Below are 15,849 nucleotides of genomic sequence, written 5' to 3'. Positions count from 1 at the left end.
TTGCCCACGATTTAGTTAACGCATCTGGCTGTCAGACAAGCTTAACAAGCTTAAAGAGTCAAACACGGATGGTCTCTCTTCGTTGTGCACCACTGCACCATTGTGCTGTCCACCGCAGAACAATATCCACGCCCACTACTCCGCCCCCTGCAGTGAGACAGCCAGTGAGAGCAATGTTCATTAGAATATAAAACCAACACCAACAATGGCCTTTTCTTCATAGAGGAGTAAGTGACAGGGTAAAATACGTGATACAAAGACTGAATTAAGGTAGAATTTGGTTTATTCTCACAATTTCACAAGTCCAGAGGGTAAATGTGTTAACTGTGTTAACGATGTGAGCTTCACATTCTTTCATTAAGACCTCCATATTTAATATTCCTGAGATGTTGTATCATGAAATGTTCTCTGTGTGAAAAAGGCCGGGTCACTGTATTTCCATTAAGGAAATGAAAACAGCAATAGTAGTGGCCTGCCATGTGCTGATCTTCTCCTTGTTATGATCTCATAAAGGTTCTGCAGAGTTATTAGACAGGCAGTATATTGTTCTTGGCCTGGATGGGAATTCTTTTAACTCGGTGCTGTGCAGGCAGTCAAGGCTGTTCTTTAAGCTGACCATGCTCAGACGAATGGGTTATTCTGGAGCAGCTCCCAATCTAATTATGCAGGTTATGCTCTCTTATAAAGCAATATAAGGTTCTATAGTTTGTATTGTTGATAGGGTTAGGCACAGAGATAGAAATGAATAAATGCATACAGTGCATACAGTTTCTGGGTTTTTTTTTTGGATCTGCACTCCAGCACATTGAAATTGAAATGAAACAATGGTGTTAAAGTGCAGAATATCAGCTTTAACTTAAAAGTTTTTTTTCTTATCTCTATAATATTTCATATAGGAATCAGTCATAACGCCCTATTTCAAACCTTTAGAAGAGGCTTTGTTGTTGTAAATGGGGTAAAAAATATGACCAAAATGTAATGCATGTCAAAATCAACTGTGGTACCTGAGTATCTTACACTTCAAGTGCCTGTAATTAAGCCACAGTTGCCATAAGAGATGCCAACTCGATGTGGCAGAGTGAGCATTTACCACTGTTGGCCTGACACTAACGTAACATAGCAAATCCGGAAAATTAGCTTTAACACTGGCTACTTATAAAACATAGGCTACTTAAAAAGTGAAGTTTAAGGTGATGGAGATGACCACAGGGAAACAAATGACCTTCAATTCAATTCAATTCAACTTTATTGTCATTATACAATATTGGGTAGTGCAGCATAACGAAACACTATCGGGCTACTTTTCCAGTGCAGTAGTAACAGATGCATAGTAAAAAGTGCAAAGACAAAAGACAGACAAAACGTGCAGTCAGTAGGTCCAGGTGTTGACCGTAGACAAGATGTGCGTAGGCAGGTGTTATAGGTGTACTGGACGTCTAGACAGTTAGTGCATAGTCAGATATTCAAGTGTATCAGGTATATAGACAGAAATGTGCTGGTGAACTGCAGTACAGTAAGTGCAGAAGTACTAGTGGTGTAAACAGTGGTCAGTATGTAAAGTGTACAGTGCAGGTAGAGAGTAGCAGAGCAGAACCTGTGGTTCTGTGTAAGAATGGTCTTCTTTCTATAAATGTGGAAAAAACTTGATGTGGGGGGGTCTGACCACTTTCCTTCCCTATCAAGGAAGCCCATGGACTCTTGAGACAAAATCTTTTGGACAGATGAGATGAAGTATATGAGTATATACTCACCGGCCACTTTATTGCTTGCTAGTAAAAGGTTGGATCCACTTTTGCCTTCAGAGCTGCCTTAATTCCTCGTGGCAGACTTTCACCAAGGTGTTGGAAACGTTCCTCAGAGATTTTGGTTGGTTATTTGAGTTCCTGTTGCCTTTCTATCATCTGGAACCAGTCTGTCCATTCTCCTCTGACCTCTCACATCAACAAGGCCTTTTCGTCCACACAACTGACCGCTCACTGGATATTTCCTCTTTTTCGGACCGTTCTCTGTAAACCCTAGAGATGGTTGTGTGTGAAAATCCCAGTAGATCAGCAGTTTCTGAAATACTCAGACCAGCCCGTCTGGCACCAATAACCACGCCACGTTCAGAGTCCCTTAAATCCCCTTTCTTCCCCGTTCTGATGCTCTTGACCACCTCTACACGCCTAAATGCGTTGAGTTGCGGCCGTGTGATTGGCTGATTAGCTATTTGTGTTAACAAGCAATTGAACATGTGTACCTAATAAAGTGGCCGGTGAGTGTATGTCACTTGTCTTTATTAATGATGTGGCTACTAACAACAGTAGCAGGATGAATTCCGAAGTGTACAGAAGCATCTTAACCGCTCTCCTCCAACCACACATCCTCAACACTCAGTAGCCACTGCTTCACTCTGCAACTGTGGATTTTCCAAATTCTTCAACCGATCTGAAGCTACTGAGCATTAATTTCATTTTCTGAAGACAAGGGGAAAAGCGAAAGCATTGAAGTAAACCAGAATGGAGAGTCACTCCAGAAGAGCTGCTTATTAGCTTTGCTTTGCGCTCTGTAAAAGTGTGTTTGCATTGTGTAAAACCACAGTACGTAAGTACGCATTACTGCTTTGATATTACAGTTACTGCATATCAAAATCTGCCCAATCAGTTTTGACTTTTTACTCATATGACCTTTGTTTAAATCTTTTGGTTTGATGTTAAATATGTCAGCGTAAACACTAAGTGAGTCACAATTCAATGTAATCATGGTAATTTGTCTACTTACTTATTTTCTCTAAAATAGAGCTATATACGAAGGAAATTGCTTTAATATAAATAATCAACTTTATGCTGATATATGTACCTCTTATTGTTTCATTTTAAATCCAATATGCTGGAGTACGAAGCCCAAACAACTAAACTGCCTCACAATATGTGCACAGAAATTGTCTCAGTGTCTGTATACGGACTTTCAGAAGAAGTGCATTATGATGCAGGCGATGACAGTCTGTGCTGAACTGAAGCAGAGTGCATATTAGCTGTAATTCAGTGTCCCTCAGGAACAAATAGGACAAAACCATTCGGCCCCTGGGGGGATGAAGTATACATGCTGCCCTGCTGTGGTCATAGCGGGCACGTTTTTGCAGTGCAAATGTGCAGTGTGAGTGATGGGTGTGTGGATGTGTGCTGAAGGGTTCATGTGACTTTGTTGTGCCTGTGGGAGCATGAGCGGACTAAAGTGGATTAAAAGGTGAGCGCTCCCACGAGTGAGGCTGCAGCCACTGGAATACTGAAGCTCCACTGACCTACTCGGCCTTCTGTACTCTCATTCAGAGTCAGGCAGAAACTTGCTACACTTCTGCTTACAGGGCAACCTGCAAAATCTCACCTAAATTCAACTTTTTTGCCCCTTAATACACAGGGGTAGAAATGCTCCCACAACACTGTGCTACAAATGTAATATGTGAATATGAATGAACATACAATATTGTAGCTGTCACGATTGGCCCCTCCCAGTCCTGTCTGTGTGTTCGTGGTGTGTTTTAGTTTAGCCTGCGTGTTCTTTGTTTTGGTTTTTTAGTACAGCCCCCTTGTTTCGTGACTCCACCCCTGATTGTTTCCACCTGTGTTCCCGCCTGTTTCTCATGTATTTAAAGCCTGTGTTTTCCCCTGTCTGGTCGCTGGTCTATGCACTGTTGTTTGTTCTGTGCTGCTTGTTCTCTTTGATTCTGGTTTCTGTTATGTACGCCCCCCCCACCCGATCAATCCGTGTTGGCTCTATGACCCTGGACCATTTAGACTATGACCCTGGATTTGCCCATAATAAATGTCGCTTATCTCCGCATATGCATCCGCCTCCTCGCTCCCAACCGTTACAGTAGCATACTGCTACTGGCTGGAGCTTGTGCCTGAGACCGTGAAGGTGTGGCTGGGCAGATAACCAAGGGGTATGGTAGTGCATGCCTTCCAACAGCCACAGTAAAGTTACAAGTTTACAATCATGAAAGTTTACAATCATCTCATCCTAACAGCAGTCGGTGCGACCAGCAATACTCAGACCATTCTATTGATGCCATTAGAATCAGTTAATCGTTCTACGCCAGCTGTGAACAGCTGGGTGGCGGATTTGACGGAGGCATTCTTTCTGTTTTTGGCAAATCTTAGGGATGTTCCACCTCAACAAATACTGCGGTTAAGCAAGCCGCCTGTCATGAAACAGATGTTAAGAACTTCCACCAACAATGTCCAGCTGATGATAGGCTTCTGTCAGCTCGCCACAATGTCTCCTCTGAAAATTTTCGCTTGAACACGCTGCAGTAAGTACTGCTGACAGCCCACACACACTGACTGAACATGGCTGTGTGAAAGGGAACAACTCTCTGTCCACCTTGTTTTTCATGTGACCGCTGTGTTTCGAGGCTATAGCTGAAATATCTGGTTAGGGAACGAAAATGTTATTTGCTTACTTTTTAAGTTGTCACGCATCTCTGAAATGCTACAAGCATAAAAAGCACTGAGCTTTTAGAGAGAAGACGTGCGAATGTGGCTTCATAATGACGTCTCGAAAAAGCCCAGTGCCTGTGAAATTCAACCAGATGACGAACTGCTGCTTGGTTGCTGGTAACGGACTCTCTTTAATATTTTTAAAAAATATTTTATACTTTATATCCTCTTATTTTGGAAATATTCTGCCTGCGTTAGAGTCGACTGAGCAGGTGGCAGAAAGCGAACTGGCTATGCCACTACAGCGAAAGGCAGAGTTCAAGCTCGAGCCTTAAAAAAAGGATTCACTTACAAACTGAGACATAGAAAGTTACAAATGGTACCTGTGTGCCTGTCACCAACTTAAAATGTCTGTATTTAAATTAGAGCTGACAACAAAATCCAATAGAGTGCCAAGCCAACCCTGCAAGGTGGATGCTAGCATGCCATAACATACAACAGATTTCTACGTGAGACTTTGCTGTGTAAAGCCATTGCTTTATGATTTGCTGTCAGCGTCCAACTCTCGGTGTAAACGTGATTAAAAAGTTGTAATGAAATGACTTTATTGGCATGAGCAATTGGTGTAGACTATGAATAGGATCCTCTGACTGAAGTGCTTCTCCTCAGGAGGTTCAGGTTTCTATTGACAAATCGATCACAAACAATGGCACGGAAGCATTTAACCCGCATAGCAATAATAAAGATTATTTGTGTTGTTATTTAGTCCCAGATTTCTATCATGTTGGGATGTTTTTTAAGCATTTAACACATTCTGAGTAAGTACTCAGTTCCGGCTATGAATTCCTAATCAAGGTGTTAAGAAAAGGTCAGTCTGACTGCATAAGTTATATTTAAGTCCCAAATGTGTGTTAGTGTGTGTTATTACATATCCAGGCATCTATAGTTACTTTGTAAATCACAAGATGTGTAATATGCCTAACATGCCTGCAAACAAATAATTAACTTTATTTCGTTTGTGGAAGGGTCAGCGATATTATGTCTTTGTGATATTGTACTATTAACTACACTATCAAATGTCATTGTCATTGCAAACATAAATATTAGCTACATATCTGTGTTTGATGGGGTTGTCTTAACTTGCGTGGTTAAGGTGTGTGAAAGTGAATGTTAACCACCGTTGGCAGCGCTGAGTCAGTAAAAAGGTGAAAAATGAGCATTTTTATATTAAACAGTGAGATTAAATGTGTTCACATTATAATCGTATGACAAATGGCTGACATTGAAAAGTTAGGCTGTTGTGTGTGTGTCCTCTTGAGAGTGCCATTTACTTGCTTTGCTTCTTGCTTGAATTCCCTGCTGGAAGGGCAGTCGTGGGCTGGAGGTTCCAGGACCGGAAGGTCGCTGGTTCGATCCCCAGAGCTGACAGCACATGACTGAGGTGTCCTTGAGCAAGACACCTAACCCCCAACTGCTCCCCGGGCGCTGCGGATTGGGCTGCCCACCGATCTGGGCAAGTGTGCTCACTGCCCCCTAGTGTGTGTGTGTTCACTAGTGTGTATGTGGTGTTTCACGTCACGGATGGGTTAAATGTGGAGGTGAAATTTCCCCGTTGTGGCATGGCCGATGGCCAATGTCAATTTAACACACTCAATCACTGAAAAAGTGCCGACAACAACCTACAAGTGCCAGAGGTGCCGTACACACCATACTGACCAACGACAGCGCTCGCCACCGACACTCACAAATGGCCTGACAGCGTCCAACAGCCAACAGTCGGCTTGGTGTGTACTGAGCCATCCTGAAGGCTTTGTGACGCAATGCAGTTTAGCAGCATTTATAATGCTTGTACCTGTGCGGAGTATAAATAAACTTTCTTCTTATTCATTTTTTGTGTCATCAGCGTTTCAAAGTCTCATATAAATAACATTGAAAGCCACTGTGAGCACCATCATCACCACCAAAAGCCAAAACTGCTAACATTAAATGAGTCATGTTGTCTGGCATTGAAAAATGTTATTAGATTGGCTTGAGAATGAAATGGCTGTTGGCAGAATGTTTCGCAAGTACTGATGGTTTTACTTCATTTGGTGATTATCTATGAATGAGTTAGCTAGCTGACAACAGGCTGGCTGATGTTAAGTAAATTGTTGAGCTTAAATTCAGTTCAAATATGTATATTTCGCACAGTGTCTCCATTGGTGTATAAAAAGTCTTTGGATTTCAGTCACAGAGGGCAAAAATTACCCCTTTAAAAAAATTCCTGCCCTGGTTCTGCTCTTGCTTTGAATTGCCACCCTCTGATGCACGCTAAACAAATTATAATGCTTTTTTCATGTACAGTTGCTTTCGTTGCAGCTCCAAACACACAATATTTCTTGTTAAGAATAATCTGTGTGTAATAAATGGCTCAGCTAACATTTTCTAATGAGCCTCCAATTAGAGTGTACAATATCTTCACTAACAAGTGTAAACCTGCAGCTCCTTGACCTACATCCTGTGCGTGTGTTACTGGAAGGCTTTCATGGAGAGAGAGTGTAAGCCTGTGCAGAGCGGGTCATGTGCAGGATCTGCTGGGTTTAGGAAAGTGTGCAGCACATGCCTAGTTGGCCTTTTATTAAACCTAAAGCCACCCCTTCGTGTGGCCCACATTTACACCCTTTTGCTCTCACAATAGCTGAGAGGATTTCAGGGCCTGGCCCCATGGCTGGACAGCCCTGGGCCCCACTTTAAAAAAAAAATGCATAATTTGATTAAATCTGCTCTGTTTCAGCCCAAAAGCTGTGCTGGCTAAATCAAATAAAGTGGATTAACTCTTCCACCAGATAAAGCAGATTAAACTGGTAAATACATTCACTAACTGGTGCATAGGAGTGCCATGTGCACATAGACGCTGTTTTAATGCAGAGAACCCTGTAAATACAATAGAAAACATTTTTCCGTTGGGGTATGGATGGAACTCATCTGGCTTTGCTTTAGAACCTCTGACGTTCCGGTTATGGGAAAAAAATGGAACTTTCCATTGTTCCTAAAGACGCACTGTAGCTTTCTTTTTGTGGCTGTTATTGAGAGGTTTTCACTGGTACTGAGCCACTTAGCCTTCCATACAGTGTCTCAGAGGTGGAGAATGCACCGTCAGCAGGTTTTATGATTCCGGAGGTGATTTTCCCCTTCATTGAGGCGATGAAGCCATGCTAACTCTGATAGAGGGGAAAGTGCTCAATGCCAGTAGTGGAGCCAAGGGGGGGAAATCCATTCTTAAGTATATTTTTTGCTGAGGCAGGTACAATGACCTTTAGAGTTTCCAATAGGTCACTCATAGGCGTGTGATGGGCCTGAGCATTGATTGGCTCAAACTCTGGCTCCCTTGGTAAAATCCATCCAAGTGTGAAGTAGCAGTGATCAATGTGCTGGCAGGACCAGCTGCTTGTCATCTCATTAATGCTGTCTAACTTTTATCTACTGTTTCATTTTAAAATGGAAATATATGAGGGCCTATGAGTGCTACTTAAGTATTTGGGAAACTGTCAACAACAACATTTTTAATTTGGACCATTTTTCAATGCAGAGCACCACTGTGCAATGTAATGCACTCGCTCACTCATGGTAAGCAGGATGACAGTTCTCCACAAGATGGTGCTGTTAGCAGCCAAACAGCTTTTATTGCTTCATAAGACCCTTGATATCGTGTAACTTGCCAAATGTCTGGCTTGGTTTAAAAAAAAGCCCAAAGTGGAGTTCAAAAGCTGTCCCTGGACGATTGACCCCATTCATTTTTAATGTTAAAATGAAAAATGTTCACTTTATTCTGGAATATTTAAACATTTGTGACACCTAAGACATCTAGTGTGCCATCATTCAGCCCCTTAACGTGAGTCTGGTTGCCTCTAGGTGCCCACGGAGTGAGAGAGGAGCCCCAGTTTGTGACGGCCCGTGCAGGAGAGAGCGTAGTTCTGGGATGTGATGTGAGCCACCCCCTCAACGGCCAGCAGACCCCCTACGTGGTGGAGTGGTTCAAGTTCGGAGTGCCTATTCCCTTTTTCATCAACTTCCGCTTCTATCCTCCTCATGTGGACCCAGAGTATGCTGGTGAGTTTGGACACTATAGCTTAGTCCATGAGATTGATCTTACGTCGTTTTAAAAACTGCTATAAAAACTCATTTTTTCAATGTTTCACGTATTGCACTGCATCAAATCCACTAAATAGGGCTAATTTAGTTTTTTTATAGGGCTAATTTTAATCTTTTTAATGAAACAGACATTTGTTCAGTTTTCCACAGTATGCTAAGAAATGTGACTTGTTTATCACAATGATAAAATATATCACAATATCAATAAAATATCAAAATAATCCCCACCTCTACTAATAACATATTTGCCCAAGCTCCTATGATAGTGTTACCCATTTGTTTGAACCGACCGTCAGATTTCCACATCATTTCTTATATATTTGCCAGTTTTAGGATTTCGTCAAGGTTTTAAATTCAGGTTTCTATTTGCCTGCCACCTTGAATGGATTTTGACCTGCGTTTTACCCCTGCTTTAGTTTTTCTGCCTTATTTATTCTTCCTCTATCCTCTTATGACCAGTTTTTTATTCTTCTGCAAAGATGGAGTCACCTGTTGTGGTGGCTCATGAGGCCAATGCTTGAGTGAAAATATTCAAATCTATTCAAGCTTATAAAGTTGAGCGCAGCCACAAGAACATTTCAGAAATAATTCGACATGCTGCACGGTAGCAATGACCCTACGGGGTTTGTGGAGTGCAAAAAAATGCAAATTAATTTTAGGATGTTTTGTTTGGTTTGAGGGTGCATTGATTTGTAGGCCGGTGCCAATATTCATTATTTTTATGGACAGTAGAAATTGAGGCTACTCAATCTACATGAATTAGCTTTACAGAGTAATTGATTATTTAATATTAAGGGTTACAAATGTAGTAAAATAAAAGAAATGCAGATATTGAAGTAGCCTAGCGCTCTAGTCTGCTCTTCTGAAGTACAAAAATACATATACAATATCAAGTATTGGTTTAAAACATCTAATCCAAACGTCCAATGCCGACCAATGGTTGTTTTTTTGGGGCAGTTGTGGGCTGGAGCTTAGGGAACCAGCCTCGTGGCCGGAAGGTCGCTGGTTCGATCCCCAGAGCCGACAGCACATGACTGAGGTGTCCTTGAGCAAGACACCTAACCCCCAACTGCTCCCCGGGTGCTCCGGATTGGGCTGCCCATCGCTCCGGGCAAGTGTGCTCACTGCCCCCTAGTGTGTGTGTGCTCACTAGTGTGTATGTGGTGTTTCACTTCACAGATGGGTTAAATGCGGAGGTGAAATTTCCCCGTTGTGGGACTATTAATCTTAATCTTTTCTTCAGGGTTGGGTCAGGTTGGGAATGTTCACCATATTCAGATTTGATTAAAAACACATCAGGCCTGATTAAAGCCCTAGTGCTTGTATGGAAGCCAGCATGTCTTGAAAATGTGATAGTTTTTTCTGTTGGACTTCAGTTTCTACTTAAAATCTTATATTTAGATGCATTACAAAGCTGATTATACAATATACATAAAGCAGACCATGTTTGGCATGAACCTGCTAATGAGGAGCTACTTGAATCTGATCTAATGTGTTTACTGGTCAAAGGTTTACAGAGCCTTAGCTTGTGTTTTTACCCACTAAGCCTGAGCCACATAAGAGGGAGGCCTTCATCCTAAGGCCTAAGGAGCTGGGGCCAGAGGGGGTGACTGTCAGGCACTAGCAAGGCTTTAGCAGTGAGGCTTTAGCAAGGCCCCCAGCTAGCCTGCCACTTGCTCCTGTTAAAAATGCTTTACGCTGCCTTAATTATCGCATGGCTGCTGTAAGATCTGGCGAAGAATCACACTTCTCTACATGCACACACATCCTCTGCAGCCGTGAGACACTCACCCACACTAGCGTCATCAGCCATCACGACGTGCAAAGCACAGCGGCAGACTTGAGGAAACTGTCGGCTCAGGCTGCCGACCCATTGCCCGAGCGATTCTCGATTACCTTGGCCTGTGAGCAGTTTTTGCATAATCTGTCTCAAACCAGAGATTGCGGAGGGCTAAAAAGAGTTCATCATCTCTTATGCAAATAAGGATATGTGCCGGTAAGAGCATGCAGCATGCAAAAGGCCACAATTCAACACCGCTGCAGCCCTAATAGACACAAAGATACTATAATAGCTGATTAGACTCTCCCACAGGGAGAGCATGCAATTTTAATCGGAATATCAACCTCTCCTTGTGAATCTAAATAAGAGACGGCCGTTCAGAGGGAGTCTGAATTGGCTCTCTGATCCACATCTTTATAGTGCAATTCCAATAAACCCGCAGCTCGCGTAAAGTAAATAATTGATTTTTAGCGAGAAAGTAGAGGGAAGTAAACGAACTGATTGTCCTGCTGTTTGGCTGCCGCTTCATCACATTTTAAATTAGGTATGAAGTCACACGTTCAATTTCAGCACCCCTGCAATATGGCTGCGCTGCAGCTCATCCTTCACCACCGCTCTTTCTTCCACGTGGCATTCGCCTCATGCAGTTACAGAGCAGCCCGACACCCTAATGCTTTGGGCTCACGGATGCATTTCTCCAGCGCAGAATTCCGTCTCTATTCTCTGCACTGAAAGAGCTTTGGGTTTAGTTTTCTATATTCAGGTCTTCAAGTTACAAATCCCATTGCCATAACAACACTCATTTGCATGTCATTTGAGCTGGTGAAGCTCAATAGATTCTTGCAGTAGAAAAGAAAAAAAAATATCATTGATAATATGTGCTACACACCTTGGCATCGACATTGATGGGATTCTGGTACCGCCTTCTCCCTACGTCCCTAACCTCGGAGTTATTTTTGACCCTATGCTCTCTTTTGACATCCACATCAATTCCATTGTTAAGACAGCATATTTCCATCTTGGCAATAATTCTCGCCTCTGGCCATTTCTCAGCCAAGCCGATGTAGAAACACTTGTGCGTGCATTAGTGACGTCACGGTTGGACGACTGCGATGTTCTTTTTTCTGGCCTCCCTGTCAAAACCCTCACTAGGCGACAGTATGTTCAAAATGCAGCTGCTAGGATTGTCACCATTTCAAAAAAGAATGACCACGTCACGCCCGTTCTTCAGAGTCTTCACTGGTTGCTCATTACATTCCGTGTTCAGTGCAAGGTTCTCCGTATAACATATAAAGCTTTGCATGCTCTGGCTCCTCAATACGGCACTTCTTGCTCGATCTGAACTGATGGCAGTCAATCTAAATGAGTAAACTGAAAGAGCAGGTAACATTTTCTTAGGTATTACCGTAGAAATTTGCACTACCAGTGCCTCAGTAGGCTACTCTTTCATCAGTGGCTCAAAAGGTGTCTGTCATTCATGTTGTGAAGTGTTTGTGAACCAGCAGAGGCATCTGACGGCTAATTAATGCCATTGTTTTCTTTATAATTCATCTTACTGCATGTATTAAAAATGTAATTCACTGAGTGCTAGCTGGCGAGCTTACACTGTTGGCCGTAACAATAACTAATTATATAAGCCGAACGGTTAGAGGAACGTGATTGCATGCTTTTTGCGCTTAAACATCTCTGCACTTCATTCACCACCAGTATACTTAACACAGAACACATCCAGTTAAAGAACGTTTCCGTTCTAGGTTTCTGTAATATTTCATTTAGACCATGCTCCAACTGCAAAGACCAGAATTTCCTGTGCATAAGCATGAAATGCTTGTCATGGCATTAAATTTTCATTCTGGCCGATTGATTCATGCAGTTTATCCAATGTTTCCTGTTCAAATGATCTTCAGATAGCAGGAAATCACTTTCACTCCAAGCAGGCCATGTATACAGTCCCTAAAGTGCAACATGGCCATCACAAATCCTCCCCCCATCAGTGCTTGTGTGCGTCCTTCTGCAGGATTATGTTCATTAAGCAGCTAAAAAGCCTGGCCTGTGCTCCTGATAAGAGCATGCAAGCAACACTGCACTAACGTAAACCTGAAAAAAAATCTGACATTTTTAATCAAATTCAAGTTGTAATCTTTCCAAATTAACCTCATAAGATCATAACATAAAATTCCTAATTTATAATATTTTAAAGCAACACTGTGTAAGTTTGGGGATTTGGAGCCCTCTCTGGTGGAAACATGTCAGTTCAGCAGGGGTTTGAACCTGCATGTGTTATCCACAACACAATCACCAGACCTGGGTAACACAGCACATGTAACATTGTTAGGATACAAAAAAAGAACATAGAGTGTTATTAATGCAAAGCACAGCTCTTATGAAGTGTCAAAGCATCCATCCATCCATTTTCTAAGCCGCTTCTCCGTCAGGGTCGCTAGGGTGCTGGAGCCTATCCCAGCAGTCTTTGGGGAGAAGGCAGGATACACCCTGGACAGGTCGCCAGTCCATCGCAGGGCAGACAGACAGACACAGACAGTCACTCACACACAGGGGCAATTTAGCACGTCCAATTGGCCTGACTGCATGTCTTTGGACTGTGGGAGGAAACCGGAGAACCCGGAGGAAACCCACGCAGACACGGGGAGAACATGCAAACTCCACACAGAGAGGACCCCGGTCACCCGGCCGGGGAATCGAACCCAGGCCCTCCTTGCTGTGAGGCGACAGCGCTACCCGCCACGCCACCGTGCCGCCCATGTCAAAGCATTTTACTGTTAATTGTGCCCCCTTGTGGATGGTTCACAGCCTACTAAACATGATTGATTCAGTATTTCATTACAGTTACAGAAAACGTGCAACAGATCAGATTACAGGTACATTATGAAAATAGGATGATTAGAAGGTTTGCTCTGAAACTCTTGCACAGCAACGCCATTATTCAGATGACAAACATATGATACAAATATTTTAATTGCCCCTTTGTTCGATTTTTGCAGGCGATATGAACTCGCTCCACTCTGTGGTTGACAGAGAAACAGTGAAACGTACCAGAGGGCTGCATCTCAGCAACTTGATCTCTGCTTCATCTCATAGGATGAGCATTTCCAAAACTGATCTACGAACATCTGGGCCGTATGCAAAAATGCTCAGAGTTTCAAACGAGGGGGTGGAAATCTTTTCCAAAATATGTAGCAGCTTACGAGCAGTAGGTGAATATAGCATTAGGAGTCTAGCCCGACTCTTAGTGGTATAGCGTTGCCATATCTGCTTCAGCAGGGAATCAAACCTTACGTTGTGTTATCAAATGCTGTCACCAGGCTTAGGCAGTAACACAATACAGTGGTTTTGCCTTTTTTTTGTGAGAAGAAAAGGATAGTTTTGTCTTCAAAAATAAATTAATTAATTCATTAATGACTCTAAAATAAATGATATTTAAATGACGAGTAATCCAAAAGTAGCAAAAAGTAATCGGAATCATACTACTTTAATATAAGATAAGATAAGATAAGATAGACTTTTATTAAGCCACTGGGGGGAATTTGCATTGTTACAGCAGAAGAATACACAGTAAGCAGATAAAGAGCAGTAGACAAAGATGTGCATCACACAAAATACAAAATATTAGATATACTATAGAAATAAATAAATAAATAAAGCCATCTTTTAGCAGAAAATTATAAAAAATAAAAATCAAATTAAGAAACTATACACATTTACAGTTTACACATACAGTTATAATATAAGCACTAAGTAAACAGTAATCTGTCCTGGAATACATAAAGTAACCCTCCCATCCCCGCCTGTTGCTACACTGTCCAACACTGAGAGCTGTGCCCCGCTACTTTGGTATCTAGGCCTTTCAGCATATTCAAACCACCTTTTGAACCTTAAGAGTCCAGAAAAAACACGTGATGCCGAAGTCCGGCCTGACATCTCTGACTTTTGAATGAATAGTTTATTCTGTACAGGGTGATTCACAGCAGCATGAGTTCACCATGTCTCAGCATCTTCTTTCTCAAATGGCTCATCAATGCTACGTCTTTCATTTTGAACAAAATCACACATACACTGCAGAATAGTGAGTGAACTCCTCCTAAATCTAGTTAATATCTGGAATATGTCTCATACTTGCTTTTCATTTCAAGTCATTTTGCCTTGAGAAATCTTGTTCCATCGGTAGATCATTTTAAATATAACATTTCAAATATTTCCTGAAGTGAGGAAAATTATCTACAGTAGTAGTAGAAATGATCTACAGTAAGTTTAATTATCTGCTAATGGAATAAGACAAATTTATTAGATAACATTACTTTCAAAAGTAGTATATTAGATAGGATTAGATAATTAGATAGGACCTTACATATTTAGATTATCTTATGACCTGTTAAAAGCTTTCAGGTAGTAATAAGCTAAATATATACACATTCATCATTTATAGAGCTTTTAATGTTGAAAGGTGACTGTCCCAAAACCCTAATCCCTAAATTTCAACTTGTTAAAATAATACTTGTTATTAATGTTTTTTTTGTAATTTTTTATGGTTTTTAAAGAGAAAATGAAAGATTCCGTTTCATCGTGGGTTAAAAAAATGGAAAAGCTTTATTCATTTAAAACCTTTAGTCAAAAAATGCTGGTGAGAATTTAGATCTCATTGATGTGAGGTGTGTCCCGAAGTCTGAAAATTAGGATATAACATTAGGAATTGTCAATACAGAAAGACGTATTTTCTGTATTTAAATATAGTGTTTTAATAAAAATGTTATAATTTTCTTCATGGTCAGCTGTTCAAACCTGTGTTTGCTAGTAATGTACTGGCTGGTGTTCTTGAGTCCTGCTTGAAATTTGCTAAAACTGTCACTGCTGAAACATTTGGTATTTGGTTATTCTTTTGTTAGTAATGTTCAATCATTTAATTTAATAAAATAAACATAATTACAGTACAGAGTCAGTCAAAGCAAAGGATTTTAGTCTGAAGTCCAAGTCAGTTAAAAGTCCCAAATGGGTTTTTAACTGTGCTCTCGAACCACTTTGGTATAATGATCTATACATTGATCATTTAAGATTTAAGATATTTTCACTTAATATTTTGCTGTCTAGTGCAGCTTTAAGAAATTTTTTTACATGTTGTGACGTGGAGCGAGGAGGCAGACGCCTACGCTGAGATAAGCGAGTTTTATTTTGGGCAAATCCAGGGTCGTAGTCAGAACAGTCCAGGTTCAGATGGCCAACACGGATAGAACAATAGTTAGACATAATGACATAAATGCAGGAAAACTACAACGGGGCTGGAAGAACAAAGAGAACAAAACCATACATCAAACAAACAATCAGCACATCAAACAAATCAAACATCCAAACATATCAAACAACGACCAGGGCTTAAATACAAAACAAGGATAACGAGGGACAGGCGGAGAACAGGTGGCAATGATCAGGGGCGGAGTCAGACAACAAGGGGGCTGGAATAGACGCAAAACAAAGAAGCATGTGGAGGATAAAAAGTTCACAAAGAGC

At 41.4% G+C, this 15,849-nt stretch overlaps 1 protein-coding gene across 7 annotated transcripts in view; it reads left to right on the top strand.

The window, feature by feature from the left end:
• The window catches only part of igsf9ba (immunoglobulin superfamily, member 9Ba), a 117,720-nt gene that overhangs the window by 16,519 nt on the left and 85,352 nt on the right, over positions 1-15,849 (top strand). For all 7 annotated transcript variants that reach the window (XR_005131721.1, XR_005131722.1, XM_037546654.1 and 4 more), the window contains exon 2: positions 8,310-8,507. Coding sequence is in view for 5 of the 7 variants with exons in the window: in XM_037546654.1 (XP_037402551.1) it covers positions 8,310-8,507 (198 nt within the window). In the remaining 2 variants the exon portion in view is untranslated. The remainder of the gene's footprint in view (positions 1-8,309; positions 8,508-15,849) is intronic.

Source organism: Pygocentrus nattereri, chromosome 17, assembly GCF_015220715.1.
Source record: "Pygocentrus nattereri isolate fPygNat1 chromosome 17, fPygNat1.pri, whole genome shotgun sequence".
NCBI classification, from domain to species: Eukaryota; Metazoa; Chordata; class Actinopteri; order Characiformes; family Serrasalmidae; genus Pygocentrus; species Pygocentrus nattereri.
Note: the sequence above shows the minus strand (reverse complement) of the source record. Positions and strands in the feature narration are given on the sequence as shown.